The sequence below is a fragment of the Ranitomeya imitator genome, chromosome 2 (genome assembly GCF_032444005.1).
Source record: "Ranitomeya imitator isolate aRanImi1 chromosome 2, aRanImi1.pri, whole genome shotgun sequence".
In the NCBI taxonomy this organism is placed as follows: domain Eukaryota; kingdom Metazoa; phylum Chordata; class Amphibia; order Anura; family Dendrobatidae; genus Ranitomeya; species Ranitomeya imitator.
In genome coordinates this window covers 375,626,283-375,650,301 of record NC_091283.1, presented here as the reverse complement: position 1 = coordinate 375,650,301, position 24,019 = coordinate 375,626,283, and the positions used below count along the sequence as shown (strand labels likewise).

The window sequence follows — 24,019 nt, the reverse complement described above, 5'->3', positions numbered from 1 at the left end:
AGTATATCATCTAACAGCTGACCGAGATGTATTGCCCGTCACAAGGTATACAACATAGCTTGTTCTTTGATTGAAAATCTCCTGGCCAGCTTTTCAAACACAATGCTCGCCGAGCTGCGTTAGAGAGACCCACTGCTCTGGCTGCTAGTCTCACTGAATCTGCTGAGGCATCTGCCAAGAAGGCTACAGCACCTTGAATCAATGGTAAGTTGGTAAAAAATTCTCTCTCAGGGTCTTGTTTTTCAACTTGTCTTCCAGTTGCTGTAACCAGATCATTAATAAGTGAGCAATGCAGGTAACTGCAATCGCTGGTTTTTAAGCACCAGCTGCGGCCTTCCCAGATGTGACTCAAATACCCGTCTGCCTTCTTATCTACAGAGTCCCTCAGGACAACCGTGTCTTCAAAGGCAGGGCAGATTATTTGGAAGACTTTGCCACATCCATTTTGGAACAGGATAGGCTTGGGTAAGTGAGATCTTCTACCCTCCTAGCTTCAGCATGAGATTCTCTATCAGAGACAGGAAACCAACTGATGCAGGGGAGAGGATTCGCCCTTTTATTTCAGTAGCTTTCCTGTCCTTGATGGACGTATTCCTCTCTCAGGTGTTCGGTGATGGGTGAAAGAAAAAAAAAATGTGTCTAAATAGGCAATAATTTTAAAATCAGTGATCAAATAGAAGTTTTAAAATGAGGTCAATTGTGAGAAGATCCCAAATTTCACAGATTTGACTAGAACCCCGACTGCTTTACATATTTGAAACTGCACAGGTAATTTACCAACCTTAAATGATGAATCAGCTAGGGAGGACACGTCCTTACTTGTAACCCTAAAGGTACTGTCACACTAGACGATATCGCTAGCGATCCGTGACGTTGCAGCGTCCTCGCTAGCGATATCGTCCAGTGTGACAGGCAGCAGCGATCAGGCCCCTGCTGGGAGATCGCTGGTCGGGGGAGAAAGTCCAGAACTTTATTTCGTCGCTGGACTCCCCGTAGACATCGCTGAATCGGCGTGTGTGACACCGATTCAGCGATGTCTTCACTGGTAACCAGGGTAAACATCGGGTAACTAAGCGCAGGGCCGCGCTTAGTAACCCGCTGTTTACCCTGGTTACCAGCGTAAAAAAACAAACAGTACATACTTACATTCAGCTGTCTGTCCCTTGCTGTCTGGTTCCTGCACTGACTGCTGGCCGTAAAGTGAAAGCAGAGCACAGCCACAGCGGTGAGTCACCGCTGTGTGACTCACCGCTGTGCTGTGCTTTCACTTTCACTTTACGGCCAGCAGTCAGTGCAGGAACCAGACGGCAAGGGACAGACAGCTGAATGTAAGTATGTACTGTTTGTTTTTTTACGCTGGTAACCAGGGTAAACATCGGGTTACTAAGCGCGGCCCTGCGCTTAGTTACCCGATGTTTACCCTGGTTACCGGGGACCTCGAGATCGTTGGTCGCTGGAGAGCTGTCTGTGTGACAGCTCTCCAGCGACCAAACAGCGACGCTGCAGCGATCCGGATCGTTGTCGGTATCGCTGCAGCGTCGCTAAGTGTGACGGTATCTTAACTGCAGTACTAAGTGGAAAAATGTTATTGTCTGATGACTCTGAGGATGAAGCAAAAAATATTTCCCACATACCGTATTTTGCGGACTATAAAACGCACAGGACCATAAGACGAACCGCAAATTTGGGGGTGGAAAATAGGAATAAAAAGAAATAAAAAATTGGTGGTGTGGCTTATGGTCCATTTTAACAATATAATCCGCAGTGAGCTTTCCGGGGAGGAGGTGGATATTGTTTAACAAGATCTCAGTCTCCTCATGTGCTGCCTCTGGCAGCCAATTGCCAAAATCCCACCGCAGAGAAATCATTGGCAAAGGGGACTACGCTCACCACTGCCGACATCTTATGAGAGCGCAAGGCCTGCAGCATAGCCCCACTTCTGCCGCCGGTCTCCTGAAACAGCTACCCTAAATCCTGTGACCCCGCTCCACCGCCGCCGCCCAGATTATGAGAGGCAACCCCATTTTCCTCTCAAATTTGGAAGAAAAAAAAGTGTGTTTTATCATCTGAAAAATAAGGTATATCTCCTTGGGATCAATATTATCAACAGATCTGAGTCTTTTCCTAAAGTCTACACATTATTTGTACCAGTAGAAAGGCAGAAAGCTTGGGTATACTTTATCTATGTACATTCACATGATGAAATAGCTTTAGCAGAACTGAAAATCCCTTGTAAAATTTCAGAATTTGATACATTGTCGAGCAAAAAGGGTAAAAATGCTTTGAACCTCTGACTTTCAGGCTTCATATCTCACCTTCCACTACTGCTTCGAACGTGAGACCATCATCTTGGCTATCTCACAGATAAATTTGACTTGCAACTGTTTAGCATATGATTAGTTATGCAGATTCTTGTCAGGTCACTGCATTACTACTATTATTGCGTCTAAAAATCTAAATTTTAATATTTATTATTTTTTAAATAGTTTGTAAATCCACCTTTCGTTTTTAACACTGTCTGAATACTTCAGGGCATGCGCTCGGTCAGAGTCAACCATGTCTCGGCTGAAACCTGTCCCACGTGTAGAAGATGAGATCTCTCCTACATGTTCCCAAAGTTGGTGCATACTGGTCGCCTCACTTAGGTATGTATACTGCTTTTTCTTCATCTCTACCCATAAATGTTCAATTTGGTTGAGGTCTGGGGCACCTCTACTCTACTGTCACTGAATAACTTCTTTGGTAATCTCGAGGTATGTGTCGGGTCGTTGTCCTGCTGGAACACTATGTCCTCTTATTAATACCCATAGTACTCGAATGTACGAAGTAACTCGCCTTGTAGGATACTCACTTATAGCTCAGCATTGAGCCCACCACTGATTCAGGTCAAGTAACCAACACCTTAGACTGTGAAACAACCTCATATCAACAGACTTCCTCCACTGAACTTGACAGTTATTTCAATTTCTTGATCCATTAGCCCCTTTTTCCATTGTTTCTTCCAAACCAATTTGCACCCATCAGAACCTAATCTATTGACTTTCCTCTCATCACTCCAAATCACCCGTTTCCAGTCTTCTACTGTGCACTTTTTGAACTTCCAAACAAAGCAAGATTTCCAGCTCCAGGACGTAAATATAAAAATATTGTATTTTTATTCCATAATTTAAAATAGCAAAGGCTGACAAAAAAAAACGGAGAAAAGATCACACGGCAGTCATAACTGAACGCGTTTCGAACACTAGGTTCTCTAGGAAATGTGACCTGCCTCTCTTTGTACTGAGGACTAAGAACCTCGTGTTCGAAACGCGTTCAGTTATGACTGCCGTGTGATCTTTTCTCCAGTTTTTTTGTCAGCCTTTGCTATTTTAAATTATGGAATAAAGATACAATATTTTTATATTTACGTCCTGAAGCTGGAAATCTTGCTTTGTTTGGTGCTTCATCCATGTCACAGCGGAGACGTCTTTTCCCTGCTCGGATGCTACAACCACAGCTTTTGGACTTTCATGGGTGAGCTGAATACTTCTGTTTTTTTCTGACTTTTTGAACTTGCTTGTAAACTTAAGCCAAAACTTATTTCAATGAATACATTTTTTATTTTTATGTACTGGAAGTTTGTGCTGAGCTTCATCTTCCCCTCCTGTTCTACGTTGCCGTAATCAGCAGCTGGATTAGCACCTTCCAGGAACATATCGAACCAGGACTTCACATTGCACGAGCTATTAGTGAATGTGAGAACAAGTTGCATTTTGCAGTATAACAGAAGAAAAAGATTTTCCCCCCACCAGGAGCAAAACAGTGACGTAACAAGAATCTGTATAATTAATCATATGCTAAAGTCAACTTTACGTATGATATAGCCAAGATGATTGTCCATAAAATTATGGAAGTCTCCAGTTCAAAGCAGTATTGGAAGGTGAGATAACGAGCCTGAAAGTCAAACGTTCAAAACATTGGTACCCTTTTGCTCTTCAGTGTAGCTGGGTTTTAGACATCCTATTGAGGAAAAATGGCTTCTATATGAATGCAGAGTCTGTGACTTCTCTAAATTTAGTGGTTACTACTCACCTGAGTCATCATTTGTAGGAATGTCCTCATTAAAGTGCAAATATCTTCTTGCATATGTCTCTATAGTATTAATGTGGGTCAGATCTTTACACTGAAACAAATATTGTAAAAGTCACCGACAGATGGAAAAGTCACATCTATGATCAGCTCTAATCCTGCAATGTCCACCATTCTCATTACACAAGTATAAAACACAAAGTACTGGTGGATAAAAAAATGACTGAACACAAGACCTTCATAGCCTTCTACAAGTCATAGGGGAGATCGCATGACACTTCTCTATCTACCTGATTATCTTGAGGAACATTGGGATTTTCTTGATTACAGTTCTGCAGAAGAGGATGGGGACATCCCTCTGGTGTTGTCCTCTTACTGGACAGAACTAGAAGAAACACATACAGGGACTGAAATAATTGTTTCCATACAGATAATTATAGGCCGTGTGTATTTAGTCCTGTCTATTACCTGGTGATGTGAGGGGCTGGGGAACCTCCATCATGATGTCCTTGTACTGATCTTTGTGTCCTTCTAAATACTGCCACTCCTCCATAGAGAAATAGACGGTGACATCCTGACACCTTATAGGAACCTGACATATAAAATTATACCGTCATCCACCGATCCCGGCATAGCAGTAAATTAATTTCCCAGAATTCCCAGGAATATCACCTCTTCAGTCAGCAGCTCAATCATCTTGTAGATGAGTTCTAGGATCTTCTGGTCTTTGATATCCTCATGTATCAAGGGGTGAGGTGGAGGCCCCATGATTGGGCTCAGAGATCTTCCCCATCCCTCAGACACAGGGGCCTGACAGCGCTCACTAGAGGTCTTCTTCACTACTGTGTAATCCTGGTTATGGAGAGACATTAATAAATCACCCTACAGACATTTCCAGAGTCCTCACCTCTCCAGTTCTGTCCATCTGTTATTCCCATAAATAAGAAAGATATAATGTGACATCATCAGAATCTCTCACCTGTCCAGTAAGCCGGAAGAGGATCTCTAGAGTGAGGTGTAACATCCTCTCCGCCATCTTGTCTCTGTCCCTATCCATCCTTGACCGGTCAATCAGACAAATTCTCTTATGTAGAAAATTTCCACTGAGAGGATCTAATATTGTAGGGACCTGAATGGGGAGAAGATGAGCTAATGCAACATCAAGGAGTTACTTGGTGATAATAAAGGGGAAACATATGAGGAGATATTACGTGTAGATGTTGCTACCAATACTTAACAGTAATCAATGTGTGGTTACTAAAAATGTTTTCCAAGTGGAAACAGCTTCTATCATCTGAAATCCGAATTTGCTGGCTTTGCCGAACTTTCTTTAAAATTTTTATTCGTGGTGAATAAATTTATGCAAATAAAAAGCGTCAAATTCCCTGGAAAATATTCATAGAACTCTGTGTATTCCACTTGGAGTCAGTTAAACACGTTTTGCGCTCTATAATGCAAACACAGCCTTTTTAATGTCCAAACGACCTGTCTGGCTAGGGAAAAACGGATGGTAAGCAGAGGTAACCAACACCATATTTAACAACATACTGTAGTATCAGACTTTTTATGCTACTTAAATAGTACGGTCAAAAATTTTCCATTTTGGGAGGTGCAGATGCATGCATTGCTGTTACAGTATACATTCTGTATATAGGCAGTGCAAATGGAAGATGTTGCATTTTTGCGGCTTATGAAAAAACTTTACTTTTACTTAGGGAGGCAAAACTGCTGTACTATTTTGAATGAGAAGAAGTAATGACCTCTGAACTAGAAGTCAAAACCTTATCCCTTTCTTGGGGGCCCAAGTATAAACGCTTTTTATCAAGTCTAGCAAAAATCTCGGTAGAATCAAGTACCAATAACAATGACAATGTCCAAGTGGCTGCTGTTTTCAAGCGACGTGCATAGCCATCTAATATTAGACTATAGATGCAATGATGGGGCTCAAAAAATTATTTTACACAACGCTCATAGTTTGGTAGTTAACCCTTTCGCGCCTGGGCCTATTATTGCCTTTGTGACCAGGCCAATTTTTTCAATTCTGACCACTGTCAATTTATGAGGTCATAACTCTAGAACACTTCAATGGATCCCGGTGATTCTGAGATTGTTTCTTGTGACATATTGTACATATTGGTAAAGTTTCCTTGATATGACTTGTGTTTATTTGAAAAAAAAAATGGAAATTTGGTGAAAATTTTGAAAATTTAGCAATTTTCCAAATTTTTATTTTTATGCCCCCCTTCAAGTCGCGGCCCTTTTTCGTTTTTGCGTTTTCATTTTTCACTTCCCTCCTTCCCAGAGCCATAACTTTTTTATTTTTCCGTCAATATGGTCATGTGAGGGCTTATTTTTTGCGGGACGAGTTGTACTTTTGAATGACACCATTAGTTTTACCATGTCTTTTACTAGAAAACGGTAAAAAAATTTCAAGTGCGTTGAAATTGCAAAAAAAGTGCAATCCCACACTTGTTTTTGTTTGGCTTTTTTGCTAGGTTCATTAAATGCTAAAACTAACCTGCCATTATGATTCTCTAGGTCATTATGAGTTCATAGACATCTAACATGTCTAGGTTATTTTTTATCCAAGTGGTGAAAAAAAATTTCAAAACTTTGCTTAAAAAAAAAAAAAAGTGCCATTTTCCGAAACCCGCAGCGTCTCCATTTTTCGTGATCTAGGGTCGGGTGAGGGCTTATTTTTTGCGTGCCGAGCTGACGTTTTTAATGATACCATTTCAGTGCAGATACGTTCTTTTGATCGCCCATTATTGCATTTTAATGCAATGTCACGGCGACCAAAAAAACGTAATTCTGTCGTATCGGATTTTTTTCTCGCTACGCTCTTTAGCGATCAGGTTAATGCTTTTTTTTATTGATAGATCGGGCGATTCTGAACGCGGCGATACCAAATACGCGTAGGTTTTTTTTAAAAATTGTTTTATTTAGGATGGGGCGAAAGGGGGGTGATTTAAACTTTTATATTTTTTATATTTTTTTCATATTTTTAAAAACTTTTTTTTTTATTTGTGCCATGCTTCAATAGCCTCCATGGGAGGTTAGAAGCTGGCATAGCCTGATCGGCTCTGCTACATAGCAGCGATCATCAGATCGCTGCTATGTAGCTGAAATGCAGGTGTGCTGTGAGCGCCGACCACAGGGGGGCGCTCACAGCAGGCCGGCATCAGTAACCATAGAGGTCTCAAGGACCTCTATGGTTACCTTCCTGATGCATCGCCGACCCCCAATCATGTGACGGGGGTCGGCGATGACATCATTTCCGGCCGCCCGGCCGGAAGTGCCGGTTAAATGCCGCTGTCTGAGTTTGACAGCGGCATTTAACAGGTTAATAGCGGCGGGTGAATAGCGATTTCACCCGCCGCTATTGCGCGCACATGTCAGCTGTACAAAACAGCTGACATGTCGCGACTTTGATGTGGGCTCACCGCCGGAGCCCACATCAAAGGGGGTGACATGGCATGCGCAGTAATAGTACGGCGCATGTCGTGAAAGGGTTAAATCAGAGTCAGTCAGAGTCATATCGCACAACATAGTCACTTAATAACATTTCCCACATGTATACTTTACATCAGCACAATTTTTGAAACATGATTTTTTTGGATAGGAAAGCATAAGGGTTAAAAGTTGACCAGCGATTTCTCATTTTTCCAACAAAATTTACATAACCATTCTTTTTAGGGACCACCTCACAATTGAAGTGAGTTTTGGGGGTCAATATGACAGAAAATACCCAAAAGTGACACCATTCTAAATACTACACCCCTCAAGGGACTCAAAACCACATTCAAGAAGGTTATTAACCCTTCAGGTGCTTAACAGGAATGAATGGAATGTGGAAGGAAAAAATAAACATTTACTTTTCTTTCACAAAAAGCAAGGGTAACAGGAGAAAATGGACTATACATTTTGTTTTACAATTACTCTTGAGCATGTCAATACCCCATATGTGGGGGAATACTACTGTTTGGGCACATGGCCAGGCTCGGAAGGGAAGGGGCGCCATTTGACTTTTTCAATGTAAAATATGCTGGAATAATTAGCGGTTGCCATGTCGCGCTTGGAGAGCCCCTGATGTGCCTAAACAGTGGAACAAGTGACACCATTTTGGAAACTAGAACCCTTAGGAAGTTTATCTAGATGTATGATGAGCACCTTGAATCTCCAGGGGCTTCACTGAATTAATATTATTGAGCCATCAAAATAAAAAAAATAATAATTTTTACCACAAAAATGATATTTTAGCACCCACTTATTTATTTTCACAAGGGTAGCAAGAAAAAAATGGACCCTAAAGTTTCTTGTGCAATTTCTCCTGAGTATGCCAATACCCAGTTTATGGTGGAAAACTACTGTCTGGGAGCACGGCAGGGCATGAAAGGGAAGGAGCACCATATTACAGTGCAGGTTTGGCTACATTGGTATGAGGGGACAATGTCACATTGGCAGAGCCCCTGAGGTGCCAGAACAGCAGTAACCCCCGTAAGTGACCCCATTTTACAAACTACACCTCTCAATGAATAAATTAAAAAGGCAGCACTCTGTAGCGCCATAGCTTGCAAGCATGAAATAAGAAAATTGAATTGCATTACTGCACTAGAAAATATGAAAAATTGAGAAAGCTTAGCGCATAAATTAGCCAATTCATGTGTACCTGGTAGCTACGTTAAGGTGTTTCTCATTACCAGGACCTAACAATGCCAATCCTCTCTTAGAATAAAGTCTTCATCTGTATGAAAACCTGTGAATCCTCTCTTAGACTAAAATCTATATCTCTGTGGAAGGGTAGGGTCCTGCTGTGATTAAAAACGCCTGAGGCTAAGAGGCGGAGTGCTCAGTCAGAAGGCTAATGAATACAAATTTCAAAAAACTAACCGTCACATCCAAACATAGAACGGAGTTTTTCATCACAGAAGGACCCTACTCCTCAGCCAATAAAAAAATAATTAAAAAAAATAAAAGATGCTGCTGCAGTACAGCACAGATTTATAAATTTACAGTCACACTGAGTGGTAATGATGAGACACTACAACAGTTCACTGTTGAGTAGAATATATTTAACCCCTTTCTGACATCCGACAGGATAGCACGTCATGCCCTTTAATGCGACTTGTCAGCATCCCAGGGCCTGTCTCGGCCCACCCAGCCTCCCGATCACTGTGATTGGCTCTATTTTATACAACACTCCAGTATTCCTAATGATCATGGCCCGGACACGTTTTGAGGCCATCCATAAATTCCTGCATTATACCGATAATGCACAGTATCCTGCACAAGATGATGACAACTTTGACCATCTGTTCAAAATTCGGCCGGTCATCGAACACTTCAGCAAAAAGTTTGCTGAACTGTACATGCCGCAAAGGGACATCTGCGTGGACGAGTCCTTGGTTCATTTTAAGGGAAGGCTCAGATTCCATCAGTACCTGCCCTGAGAGAGGGCCAGGTATGGAATCAAACTCTATAAGCTGTGTGAGAGAGTACCTCAGGGTACACCCACAGATTTACAGTATACGAAGGAAATGACACCAGGATTGAACCCCCTGAGTGTCCCCCTGTTCTATGAGTGAGTGGGAAAATTGTGTGGGGTTTGGTGCACCCACTCCACTGCTGGATAAAGGTTATCACCTCTACACCGATAACTATTATTCCAGCATCCCACTCTTCAAATACCTTTCTGTGCGAGGTACTGCAGCCTGCGGTACTGTCCACAAAAATCAGAGAGGCCTCCCGAAAACACAGATGCCAGGAAAAAGTGACAGCAGAGCCCAATGTAGCGACCATCTACTGGTGGTCAAGTACAAGGACAAGAGGGATGTCCTTCTCGACCACCATACACGGTGATGGCAGCGCCCTCAGCACTGTACAAGGTACCTCTACAAAAGTTCAGCAAACCGGACTGTGTACTGGGGTACAACAAAAACATTGGTGGGCGATGATCTCTCCGATCAACTCCTCCAACCGTACAGTGCTTTGAGAAAGGCCAAGGTGTGGTACAAAAAGCTGTCCGTGCATATCGTACCTTAAGTTCCAGGATGTAGTGGTTAAGGCCCTGATATATGGCACCCAGGAAGGAGCGGGCCCCAGTACTTCCGGAACTGAAGGTGCTCGTATCGTACCAGGTCAGCATTTCCCGGGGGTGGTCTCGCCAACTGAAATAAAAGGTAACCCACAAAAAAGGTGCCAAGTGTGTTACAAAAGGAAATGCGTAAGGACACCATTTATCAATGCGACAACTACCCCGACAAACCTGCCCTGTGTATGAAAGATTGCTTCAAATTGTACCACACCTCCATGCACTACTAATTTACTTAGATTTACAGGAAACAGTAGATTAGTTCCAAAAAGGGGGCACATCTAGATAAGTTCGTTGCGGGGCTAGTTTCCAAAATGATGTCACATCAGAGGCTCTACAAACGCAACATTGACGCCCGCAGACCATTCCATCAAAGTCTGCATTCCAAAACGTCACTACTTCCCTTTCGAGCCCCGACGTGTGCCTAAACAGTTTTTTTCCCCACACATGGGGACAACTTTTGGGGTCCAATTTCTCCTGTTACCCTTTGGAAAATAAAAAATTGGGGACTAAAAATCATTTTTGTGGGCAAAAAATGAGATTTTTTATGTTCATGCCCAGGCATTATAAACTTTAATGAAACACTTGGGGTTCAAAGTTCTCACCACATATCTAGATAAATTCCTTAGTGGGTCTAGTTTCCAAAATGGGGTCATTTGTTGGGTTTTCTACTGTTTAGGCACATCAGGGGCTCGCCAAACACGACATGGCGTCCCATCTCAATTCCAGACAATTTTGGTTTGAAAAAGTCAAACGCACTCCTTCCCTTCTGAGCCCTGCCGTGCGCCCAAACAGTGGTTTCCCCCCACATATGGAGTATCACCGTACTCAGGACAAATTGGACAACAACTTTTGGCATACAATTTCTCCTGTTACCCCTGGGAGAGTAAAAAATTGGGGACTAAATGATCATGTTTGTGGAAAAAATATGATTATATTTTATATTTCTGAAAAAGTCAAACGGCGCTCCTTCACTTCCGAGCCCTGCCATTTGCCCAAACAGTGGTTTTCCCCCACATATGGGGTATCGGCGTACTCAGGAGATATTGCACAACAACTTTATCTGTTCATTTTCTCCTTTTAACCTTGTGGAAACAAAAAAATTGTTGCTAAAAGATCATTTTTGTGACTAAAGTTAAATGTACATTTTTTCTTTCCACGTTGCTTCTGCTCCTGTGAAACACCTGAAGGATTAATAAACTTCTTGAATGTGGTTTTGATCAGCTTGAAGGGTGCAGTTTTTAGAATGGTGCCACTTTCGGGTATTTTCTGCCATATAGACCCCTCCAAGTGACTTCAAATGTGAGGTGGTCCCTAAGAACGTGGTGTTGTAAATTTTGTTGTAAAAATGAGAAATCGCTGGTTAACTTTTAACCCTTAAGCTGGGTTCACATTGCGTTAAAGCAGCCCGTTCAACACATGCCTTAAATGGGCTGCGTTAACGCAAGTGCCGAAATGTGATCCTGCTAGTGAAGATAGAGCTAGCAGGTGCTCTATCTGCGCTAGTGGTGAGGGACCCGGAAATGCTGCAGCCCGCATCCCAGGGTCCATTACTCAATGACGGCACATCACTAACGCACGCCCATTTTGGGCATGCACTAGCGATGCGTCCGACATAGTGCTTAATGCGGCGTTAACGGACTGCGTTACGCCGTGTTATGCCGCGGTGTAACGCAGTCCGTCTAACGGACTGGGGAAACGTAATGTGAACCCAGCCTTATAAATTCCTAACGAAAAAAATGTTGGTTCCAAAATTGTGCTGATGTAAAGTAGACATGTGGGAAATGTTATTTAATACCTATTTTGTGTGAATATTTCTCTGTTTTAAGGACACACAAATTAAAAGTTTGAAAATTGCAACATTTTCCAAGTTTTTGCCAAATTTCTGTTTTTTACACAAATAAACGCAAGTTATATCAAAGAAATTTTACCACTAACGTGAAGTAAAATAATTCAAGAGAAACCAGTCTCAGAATCGCCAAGATCTGTTGAAGCGTTCCAGAGTTTATTACCTCATAAAGGGACAGTGGTCAGAATTGTAAAAATTGGCACGGTCATTAACGTGCAAACCACCCCCGGGGGTAACGGGGTTAAAAGTCCAGCACACCTTGTATATGGTACGGTAAAATCAGGGTGCAAGGAGACTCTTGATAGTGCAATAGTATAAATAGAAAAAATCTAGCATCTCCGGGAAACTTGCAAGAAAAGTGGTAATTTTATATTACAAGCGCAACAGGATAAAAACAGTTAAGAATAAAATCCACTAGCATTCCTTAATGCAACGCATTTTGAACAGGTCGTTATTTTTAAAAGAAAAAGCAAAATTCACATCAGCTCACCGACACAGGCAATGATCCACAAAGGGTGTGGTGCGGGGACAGGTAAGTAGACAAGAGAAAAAGGCAAAAAGTTCAGCTACCACAAAATTTTTTTTTTTTTTAGAAAAACAAGTGAAAAAAATTTAAAAATATAATTTGTTTTAATGCTGTAGAAACAAGGGGAAACAATCATTAGGCCGACGCGTTACGAGCACTACCCTTTCTAAAGAAGCATAAGGGTATGTGCACACGTTGCAGATTTGCCTGTGGAATTTCCTGTGCAGATTCTTCACACTCTTGGCAGAAAACGCAGGGGCGTTTTTGCTGCGGTTTTTGCCGCGTTTTTTGATGCGTTTTTGTATGCGTTTTTGAAAGCTAAATAAAGATCTATTATTGAACAAAAAAAAAAAAAGATTTGTGATGTAATTTCTTGTCCAAACCCTCCTCTTTTACATTTGTACAACCCACACTCCATTAGACACAGATAGACAGAAAGATAGACAGATAGAAGGAATGAGATAGATATATAGAAGGAATGAGGCCGGCGTCACACCAGAGAGTTTTACGGACGTATGAGAGACGCAAAAACAACGCATTCCACACGAACCAAAGATTTTCTATTGGGCAGCTCCTATCTGCCGTATATTTCGCAGCCGCATTTTACGGGCGTAGAAAATTGCAGCATGCTGCGTTTGTCAGCGTATTGCGCATAAAATCCGCCAATGATATAATAATCTATAATATAAGGCTGGGAGCGTCACTCTGTCCAAAGCCTTTATAGACTGCGCAAGCGCCGGTGCAGTCTGGACCCCACAGAGTGACGCTCCCAGGAGATCGCGGTATGCGTAAGCACTGAACGCACACCGCGATCTCCAACGGATAGCAGGGACGCGCCAGGAGGGTAAGTATTATATTCACCTGTCCCGTTCCAGCGCTGCGTGCAGCTCCGTGTTCCGGGTCCTCTGCCTGTGACGTTCACAGTTCAGAGGGCGCAATGACGCGCTTAATGCGCGCCGCCCTCTGACTGAACAGTCACAGCCAGAGGACCCGGAAAAAGCGGCACGCAGCGCTGGATCAGGAGCAGCCACCGTGGCCCACACTCAGCACAGGGCAGCACCGGGCGGAAGGAAGCAGCAGCTCCCGGAAACAGCTGACAGCAGCCCTGAGCTGTGGGTGAGTGCAGCGTTATTAATACACGGAGACCGTCCACAGCTCCAGGAGCTTGGTGGTGGGAGGTCCCCGGTCACAGCTGGAAAGTATCTTCCCGACAGCCGCCATTAGTCAGAGCAGAGACAGCGGCTGAATGTCCTCCTCCCCCCATAGATCACTGCAGACATTACTGAGCCCGGAGGCAATGCTGGATACAGAGAGCAGCTAATGTAACAAAGACCCCGACATTACCCTATATCCCCCTCATACACCGATATTACCCTATATCCCCCCATACACTGATATTACCCTATATCCCCTCATACACTGATATTACCCTATATCCCCTCATACACTGATATTACCCTATATCCCCCTCATAAACCTCATACACCAGCACCTGACCCCCACAGCGCGCCGGTGTCCCCGCCTGCTCAGGCCCCCCAGCACTCGGCGCCCAGCGACGATAGGTGAGTATGTTTTTTTTTTATATATATATCGCAGCAGCATACGGGGCATATAATACAATGGAGCATCTTATGGGGGCCATAAACCTTTATGGAGCAGTGTACGGGGCATTTACTACTATGGAGCATCTTATGGGGGCCATCAACCTTTATGGAGCAGTGTACGGGACATTTACTACTATGGAGCATCTTATGGGGGCCATCAACCTTTATGGAGCAGTGTACGGGGCATTTACTACTATGGAGCATCTTATGGGGGCCATCAACGTTTATGGAGCAGTGTACGGGGCATATACTATGGAGCATCTTATGGGGGCCATAAACTTTTATGGAGCAATGTACGGGGCATATGGATGGGAGCAGCAAATTACAGAACGGTGGCGCAGGATGGGAGCAGCACATGACAGAACGGGGGCGCAGGATGGGAGCAGCACATGGCAGAAACAGCAAAACACGCGTCGGGGGTAGCGCTCTATCCAGGGATTACATCTATTGGGTAAGATCCGTTCACAACTTGTGTCCCAGGAGGGGCGCTTTTCACGCCAGGTGGCATTTTACTCATGTTGCTCCTCCTGGCACTCCTCACCTTTACCCTCATTTAGTACCATTCATTCTGTGCTGGCTTCTTCCTTACATATCCGCAGCCACAGCGGCGATATTTGTTAGGTATGGGATACTTAGGCTGGTTTACAAGAGGTTTTGGTTCTTTTTTGGGGATTTAGGATCTTCTCCTTATATATCTAGATATGCCAACAATTTTGTTGCAAATATGAGTATACTGATATGTATGTATCTCTGGTGTTTTCATTGGTGTCTTTTTAATGTGTGTTAGTTTTTAACTAATTTTCTAAATAAACTATATACTTTCTAAAAACTCCCGTTGTTCTCCTGTGTGTATATGGCAGAATAGGGCAGCACATGACAGAACGGGGGTGCAGGATGGCAGCAGCACGTGACAGGATAGGGGCGCAGGATGGGTGCAGCACATGTCAGAATGGAGGCGCAGGATGGGTGCAGCACATGTCAGAATGGGGGCGCAGGATGGGAGCAGCGCATGTCAGAATGGGGGCGCAGGATGGGAGCAGCGCATGTCAGAATGGGGGCGCAGGATGGGTGCAGCACATGACAGGATGGGGACGCAGGATGGAGCAGCACATGACAGGATGGGGGCGCAGGATGGGTGCAGCACATGACAGGATGGGGGTGCAGGATGGAGCAGCACATGACAGGATGGGGACACAGGATGGAGCAGCACATACCAGGATGGGGACGCAGGATGGAGCAGCACATGACAGGATGGGGGCACAGGATGGGTGCAGCACATGACAGGATGGGGGTGCAGGATGGTGCAGCACATGACAGGATGGGGTCACAGGATGGAGCAGCTCATGACAGGATGGGGACGCAGGATGAAGCAGCACATGACAGGATGGGGACGCTGGATGGAGCAGCTCATGACAGGATGGGGACGCAGGATGGAGCAGCACATGACAGGAGGGAGACCATATACCAATATAAATGCTCACCACCCGGGCGTAGAACGGGTTCAATAGCTAGTCTAATATAATTTGTTTGAATGCTCTAAAAACAATGGGAAAAAAGCATTAGGCCGACGTGTTACGAGCACTACCCTTTCTAAAGAAGCATAATAGTGAAACATGCCTCAGGGTGTTAATTGGTAATTATGAAATGCATACTATCCTTTTGAAACGTTAACTTCTTTTTCCATCCACTGATTAAATGGCATCTGCCGGCTTAGATTGGTTATTGCTCTATCCGTGTCATGAGTGGTTTTCATTGTGAAGCACTTGCACTTTCTGGTCTGTGCCCCCGATCCGGAAAAGCAGCGGTTTGGAAGAAGCGTAGGTGAGCTGCTTCCAAACTGCTGTGTTCTAGGTTACAAGCACAGTGGATGCGATTTATAGAAATCTCATGCCCACTATGCTTCTATTTGATGCTGTGTAAACGGTTTTATCCATTTGAGTCATTTAGGGGGAGATATTATATCATCTGTCCCATCTATCCATTTAAAGTGAACTTGTCACCAGGTTTGGCCGATATTAGTTACGGTCACCACCTTTCAGGGGTGATATATGGCAATCTATAGTGCTGTATATAAGCCCCCAACTCGACCTGTATGAGAAGAAAAATATCTTTTATTATACTCACCTGAGGGGTGGTCCGGTCCGAGGGGTGTCGCTCTTCTTGATCCCGCGATTCCCATCTTCTTATGATTGCTGCTGTAACAACCCTGCTGGCATCGCTGCATGGCCTCCTATCCCCCACCTGCATTGCACTCAAACTCACTTACTTCTCTGGGCCTTGTTGTGACTTCTCTCTGCTGTCAGCTCCATGCTGTGTGCCTCATGTCTGCTGTTTGCTCTGTGCATGCTCTGTCTGTGTGTATAGGGGGGGGGCGGCGCCGGCAACTCCTGTTTCTTATAGAGACTGTGTGCACCTTGCTAAGGTGTCCCTGGCCAATCGCCATGAGGCTTCCTGTAGTTAAGACATCCCCACCCATTGGTGGGGGCCTGTGCAACTTACTCCCTCAGTTAGTTCTTAGCTGCTGAGGTGCCAGGCCATGACTCTGTGACTCTTGTGTTCCGCCAACCAGAGGGGCATTGTACCCTGATCTGTTTCTTGTGTAGCCACCCAGCGGGGCTTCGTACCCTGGCCTATGTCCGCCACCCAGAGGGGTGTCGTACCCTGGCTTGTGTCCATGTCTCTGTGCCTTGTCTTGTTCCTGACTCTGTCTTAGTCTAGTCATGTTCCCGTGTCCGTTTTTATCCCTGTCTTGGTTTGCTTTTTCTGCTGTGCATACTGTGTCTTGCATTGCACTCTGTATCTAGCTTTGCTTTGCCCTCTGTGTCTTGCTTTGCTCTGCTTTCGGCTCCGCTCTCTGCGACCTTGTTTTGCTCCTTGCTCTGCATTCTGTAACCTTGCTCTGCACTCTGTGATTTTGCTCTTGGCTCTGCATTCTGTGTCTTGCTCTGCACTCTGAGACTTTGCTCTCCTCTCAGCTCTGCACTCTGTAGCTTTGCTCTGCACTCTGACTTTGCTCTGCGGCTCCGCTCAGCTCTCGCTCTGCGGCTCCACTTCTTGTGGTTCTACTTTGCTCCGCTTCTTGTGGTTCTACTTTGCTCCGCTCCTTGTGGTTCTACCTTGCTCGGCTCCTTGTGGTTCTACCTTGCTCGGCTCCTTGTGGTTCTACCTTGCTCGGCTCCTTGTGGTTCTACCTTGCTCGGCTCCTTGTGGTTCTACCTTGCTCGGCTCCTTGTGGTTCTACCTTGCTCGGCTCCTTGTGGTTCTACCTTGCTCGGCTCCTTGTGGTTCTACCTTGCTCCGCTCCTTGTGGTTCTACCTTGCTCCGCTCCTTGTGGTTCTACCTTGCTCGGCTCCTTGTGGTTCTACCTTGCTCGGCTCCTTGTGGTTCTACCTTGCTCGGCTCCTTGTGGTTCTACCTTGCTCGGCTCCTTGTGGTTCTACCTTGCTCGGCTCCTTGTGGTTCTACCTTGCTCGGCTCCTTGTGGTTCTACCTTGCTCGCCTCCTTGTGGTTCTACCTTGCTCGGCTCCTTGTAGTTCTACCTGGCTCGGCTCCTTGTGGTTCTACCTTGCTCGGCTCCTTGTGGTTCTACCTTGCTCCGATCCTTGTGGTTCTACCTTGCTCTGATCCTTGTGGTTCTACCTTGCTCCGATCCTTGCGGTTCTACTTCTCCCGCTCTTGGGTCCGCCTCCTGCGTCTCTGCACTTGGCTCCGCCTCCAGCTCTTGGCTCCGCCTCCTGCATTTCTGCACTTGGCTCCGCCTCCTGCGTTTCTGTGCTTGGCTCCTGCTCTTGGCCCCGCCTCCTGCATTTCTGTTCTTGGCTCTAGCTCCTGTGCTTTCGCCCTGCATCCGCTCTTGCGGTCTTTATCTACCTATTCTTAAGTCCTACTGTCTGAACAGGTTCTTACCTGTTTTTACATACCTGCCTGCAGACCGGTCCCTACCGGTTCTTCCGGTGTACCAGTCTTGTCCGCCTGTCCTGCCAGAGAGCCAGCCGTACCTGCCTGCCTACCAGAGAGCCAGCCATGCCCGCCTGCCTGCCAGTGTCTCTGTTGTACCCGTTTGCCTGCCTCTGTCCCAGCCATGCCCGCCTGCCTGCAAGAGTGCCAGCCGTGCCCGCTTGCCTATGTTCCGTTCCCCGGTGGGATCAGCAGCCACAGCCAGACACCACCCTGGAGTGGTTCTTGGTAGCTTCCTATTGCACAAGTCTGACCTCACCATCAGAGGCTCCAGCGAACACCTAGGAAGCTACTTAGTTATGCCCCTCTGGGGTAGTTTGGTCTGTGGTCCAGTGGGGCCACACCCCCGCGATAACCAGTCTTGGTGTGAGCGTGACAGCCACCCTTCTTCTTGGTTCTTGTTGATGATGCGTCCCTGCATCATCCTGTGTCTCCTCCACATCGCACTCCTGCGGAGACATACTTCTCTGCCTTGCTGAGGACAGAGAAAAGCATTGCAGTGCGCAGGCCCTGGGGCTCTCAGACCTTTCTGGGCACCTGCGCACTGAAGTACTTTGCTCTGCCTTCAACAGTGCAGAGAAGTACGCCTGCTCAGGAGCTTGATGCTGAGGAGACTGTGTGGATGATGCAGTGACGAGTTATCCACACAAATGAAGAAGGACTGCGATCATAAGAAGATGTGAGGCGCAGGACCAAGAAGAGAGACACCCTTCGGACCACCCCACAAGTGAGTATAATAAAGATCTTTTTCTTCTCTTGCAGGTTGGGTTAGGGGGAAGATATACAGATTATGGAATGCTGTATATAAACCCTGGCCGTATCTCATATCGGCCAAACCTGATGACAGGTGCGCTTTAAATATAATCAATAAGATGCAACCCTTCTCCATGTTGGTTTTTATTTCCTCTACAGAGGAATATTTCATAATTCAGTTAGTTATCTGATTATTATGGGAAACGTTTTTTGAAGGTCATATTAATTTGCATGACTGCCATTCCTATTATTCTCTATAGTCCACCCTTGTATTTTATTGTGTATTGCGTAATTGTATTTAATAAAGATGAATTATTAGAAATTTTCACATTGAGAATTTACTTATTGACTAGCTGTTCTATCTATAAACTCCTGATTCTTATAACTTTTTGGGGTTCATGACTCCTGACTCCTCCATACATCTGTGACATGGCATCCAAGACTTCTGCCGTGCTTCCCCTATACTCTGGAACTCTCTACCCCAACACATCAGGTTCTCACCTACCACGGAAACCTTCAAAAGGAACCTGAAGACTCACCTCTTCCGACAAGCCTACAACCTGCAGTGATCCCCAGTATACTGAACTGCCACATGACCAGCTCTACCCTCTCCTAGTGTATCCTCACCCATCCCCTGTAGACTGTGAGCCCTCGCGGGCAGGGTCCTCTCTTCTCCTGTATTTGTGTGTGCCTTGTTTTACTCATGTTTATTGTACTTGTCTATATTTGCCCCGTTCACATGTAAAGCGCCATGGAATACATGGCGCTATAAAAATGAATAATAATAATAGTTCATCAATACAAAAAAAAGACAAAGTTATAGACCACTGCCAGGTACAGCAGGGCTACATTTCAGATGGACGGTGATGAACTGGAAGTTGTTAAGGATTTCAACTAACTCGAATCAATAATAACTCAAGATGCAGCCATGACACAGGAAGTCAACAGGAGAATAGTTATGGGTAAATCAACAATGGACAAGGTTTTCGAATCAAGGATCCTTTCACTGTTGACAAAACGTAGCTCGTACATAGTTTTGTCTTTTCTTTAGTTACATTCGGATGCAAAACCTGGACTATAAGGAAACAAGACATAAGAAGAATCATTGCCTTCGAAATGTGGTGCTGGAAAAAGATTTTATCAATATCATGGATGGCAAGAAGAACACATCAATTTTGGAACAAATCAAGCCAGACATGTCACTCAAAGCAAGGATAACCAAGCTACGACTTGCCTACTTTGTACTCATTAACAGAAGAGAGCAATTACTGGAGAAGGACATCATGGTTAGAACAAAAGCAGGAACAAGGCAAGGAGGAAAACCAGCAACCCAATGACTTGATACAATCAAGATAAACGGGGAGAACACCCTGGTGGACCTATCTAGGCCTGCACAACACAGATCATTCATCCAATCAAGTCACCAAGACTCGAGATCTAGCTGAAGGCTCTTAAATAATAATAATAATAACATAGCATCATGTCGGATACTGAGACCTTATGAAGATCTTGTGCCTAAAGATTCAAAAAGATTCCCAATTCTGCGTTGAAAAAGTAAAATGGTGCTCTTTCCCTTCCGAGCCCTCACGTGTGCCCAAACAGTGGCTTACCCCCACATATAGGGTATCAGCGTACTCGGGACAAATTGCACAACAACTTTTGGGGTCCAATTTCTTCTGTTACCCTTTTCAAAGAGTTTATACGTTTTAATCCAGATAGTCATACTACACAAAACAATAATAATTAACTGTTATATTATTTGTAAAATGTCTTTATGTTGTTAGAACGTTTTTTTTTGCAGCAATTTTTCATGTTTTCAAAACTTAATTTTTTAGGGAACTATTCAGTTCTGAATTGACTTTGGGGTCCTATATGTTAGACAAACCCCCAAAGTGATACCATTTTAAAAATACAACCCCACTTACTATTTTAAAAACTGCTATTGGGTGGTTTATTAACCCTTCAGAAGATTTTCAGGAATTAACGCAAAGAGGCATGACGGGAAAGAAAAGATACAATCGCTAAAATGCTGCTAACTTCTGACCAGGTCCCTATAGCCAACAGACTCTAAGGCTGCTACTTGCCCGTGGATTTCCATTGTGACCATCAGGACCACACTAAAAAGGAGCCCCCAGAACTGCCCAAGGGTAAACATTAGTGTCTATACACAGACAGTACAGGGGCGTAATACACAATAACTGCACTACTTACAGCTGAGCGCAGGGAAAAGGCTCCACTCACTACAGCTACAGACACTTCCCACCATCTCTGCCCCACAGGAAGGAAGAGCGAAGCTTCCTGTCAGAGGAGGAGACAAAGAGGAAGTAATGGAGAACTGGGGTCACAATGGAGCTGGGAGCACTGCTATAAGGGGGCACTATCTCTGGGAATGGAGGGGTTACTGCCCCCTGCCCCCGCCCAGTAATGGGGAATCTCCAGCACCTACCTCCACCTGCAGAGCCGCACACCACATATATGGCTGTTCTGTGCGCACAGGACCTGTGATGAGGTCACAGGAGGGGAGGAGTCAGGGGTCACATGATCAGGGGCCTCAGTGTATGCAGGACTCTGCTGTGCTGGTTGTCATGGTGCTGGATGAGGGGAAGTTTATGTGTGGGGTCAGGAGGGGTTTACAGGGTGGATGTAGCAGAGCCGTGTGTGTACGAGGTGTACGGAGCAGAGCTGTGTGTGTACATGGTGTACGGAGCGGAGCCATGCGTACAGAGCGGAACCGCATGTGTACAAGGTGAACGGAGCGGAGCCACGTGTGTACGACAAGTATGGAGCAGAGCCGTGTGTGTATGAGGCGGAGCTGTGTGTGTAGGGAGCAGAGCCGCGTGTAACATAGTAACATAGTTAGCAAGGCCGAAAAAAGACATTTGTCCATCCAGTTCAGCCTATATTCCGTCAGAATAAATCCCCAGATCTACGTCCTTCTACAGAACCTAATTGTATGATACAATATTGTTCTGCTCCAGGAAGACATCCAGGCCTCTCTTGAACCCCTCGACTGAGTTCGCCATCACCACCTCCTCAGGCAAGCAATTCCAGATTCTCACTGCCCTAACAGTAAAGAATCCTCTTCTATGTTGGTGGAAAAACCTTCTCTCCTCCAGACGCAAAGAATGCCCCCTTGTGCCCGTCACCTTCCTTGGTATAAACAGATCCTCAGCGAGATATTTGTATTGTCCCCTTATATACTTATACATGGTTATTAGATCGCCCCTCAGTCGTCTTTCTTCTAGGCTAAATATTCCTAATTTTACTAATCTCTCAGGGTATTGTAGTTCCCCCATCCCCTTTATTAATTTTGTTGCCCTCCTTTTTACTCACTCTAGTTCCATTATATCCTTCCTGAGCACTAGTGCCCAAAACTACACAGTACTCCGTGTGCAGTCTAACCAGGGATTTGTACAGAGGCAGTATAATGCTCTCATCATGTGTATCCAGACCTATTTTAATGCACCCCATGATCCTGTTTGCCTTGGCAGCTGCTGCCTGGCACTGGCTGCTCCAGGTAAGTTTATCATTAACTAGGATCCCCAAGTCCTTCTCCCTGTCAGATTTACCCAGTGGTTTCCCGTTCAGTGTGTAATGGTGATATTGATTCCTTCTTCCCATGTGTATAACCTTAGATTTATCATTGTTAAACCGCATCTGCCACCTTTCAGCCCAAGTTTCCAACTTATCCAGATCCATCTGTAGCAGAATACTATCTTCTCTTGTATTAACTGCTTTACATAGTTTTGTATCATCTGCAAATATCGATATTTTACTGTGTTACCCTTCTACCAGATCGTTAATAAATATGTTGAAAAAGAATAGGTCCCAACACCGACCCCAGCGGTACCCCACTGGTCACAGCGACCCAGCTAGAGAATATACCATTTATAACCACCCTCTGCTTTCTATCACACCAACCTCTTGTATGGCACGGCATCAAACGCTTTGAAAAAATCAATTTATACCACGTCCAATGACTCACCTTGGTCCAGTCTATAGTTACCTCTTCATAAAAACTGATTAGATTGGTTTGACAGGAGCGATTTCTCATAAACCCATGCTGATGTGGAGTTAAACAGTTATTCTCATTGAGATAATCCAGAATAACATCCCTCAAAAACCCTTCAAATATTTTACCAACAATAGAGGTTAGACTTACTGGCCTATAATTTCCAGGTTCTCTTTTAGAGCTTTGTTTGAATATTGGCACCACATGTGCTATGCGCCAGTCCTGTGGAACAGATCCCGTCACTATAGAGTCCCTCAATATAAGAAATAATGGCTTGTCTATTACATTACTTAGTTCTCTTAGTACTCGTGGGTGTATGCCATCCGGACCCAGAGATTTATCTATTTTAATCTTATTTAGCCGGTTTCGCACCTCTTATTGGGTTAGATTGGTGACCCTTAATATACGGTTTTCTTTGCCTCTCAGCATTTCACCGAGCATTTTATTTTGCATTGTGAATACCATGGAGAAGAAGGTGTTTAATATACTAGCTGTTTCCTCATCATCTACAACCATTCTTTCCTCACAATTTTTTAAGGGGCCTAAACTTACACTTTTGATTCTTTTACTATTGATATACTTGGCGAACAGTTTGGGATTAGTTTTAGGCTATGTGCACATGTTCAGGAATTTTTGCGCTTTTTTCACGTTTTTTCGCTATAAAAATGCAATAAAACCGTGAAAAAAAACGCATACATTAAGCATCCTATAATTAGAATGCATTTCGCATTTTTTGTGCACATGCTGTGTTTTTTTCCGCAGCGGAATCGCATTCCGGAAAAAAAACGCAGCATGTTCATTCTTTGTGCAGAATCGCGGGGATTCCACAAACATAGGAATGCATTAATCCGCTTACTTTCCGCATGTGGCTAAGCCCACCATGCGGAAAGTAATCGGATCATGTGCGGTTGGTACCCAGGGTGGAGGAGAGGAGACTCTCCTCCAGGCCCTTGGAACCATATAATTGTAAAAAAAAAAAAAAAATAATTAAAATAAAAAATCGTGATATTCTCATCTTCCGGCATCCCTGGCAGTCTTCCTGCTCCTCGCGATGCTCGCGTTCCCAAGGATGCTTTGCGGCAATGACCTGTGATGATGTGAGTCTCGCGAGACCGCACGTCATCACAAGTTATTCTCGCAATGCATTACTGGGAACG

At 44.6% G+C, this 24,019-nt stretch overlaps 1 protein-coding gene across 2 annotated transcripts in view; it reads right to left on the bottom strand.

Moving 5' to 3' along the window:
• Positions 1-21,344, bottom strand: part of LOC138664011 (zinc finger protein 585A-like) — a 59,134-nt gene extending 37,790 nt beyond the window's left edge. Inside the window, exons 1-6 of one of the 2 annotated variants that reach the window (XM_069750409.1) lie at positions 21,297-21,344; positions 5,048-5,197; positions 4,741-4,920; positions 4,537-4,660; positions 4,359-4,453; positions 4,072-4,162 (exon numbers count right to left, since the gene is read on the bottom strand). In XM_069750409.1, coding sequence (XP_069606510.1) covers positions 4,072-4,162; positions 4,359-4,453; positions 4,537-4,660; positions 4,741-4,920; positions 5,048-5,197; positions 21,297-21,323 — 667 coding nt within the window. In that variant the 5' untranslated portion in view covers positions 21,324-21,344. Of the gene's footprint in view, positions 1-4,071; positions 4,163-4,358; positions 4,454-4,536; positions 4,661-4,740; positions 4,921-5,047; positions 5,198-21,061; positions 21,145-21,296 lie in introns of those variants that run through there. The other variant, XM_069750411.1, reaches the window with a different exon arrangement.
• Between the last annotated feature and the right edge of the window lie 2,675 nt (positions 21,345-24,019).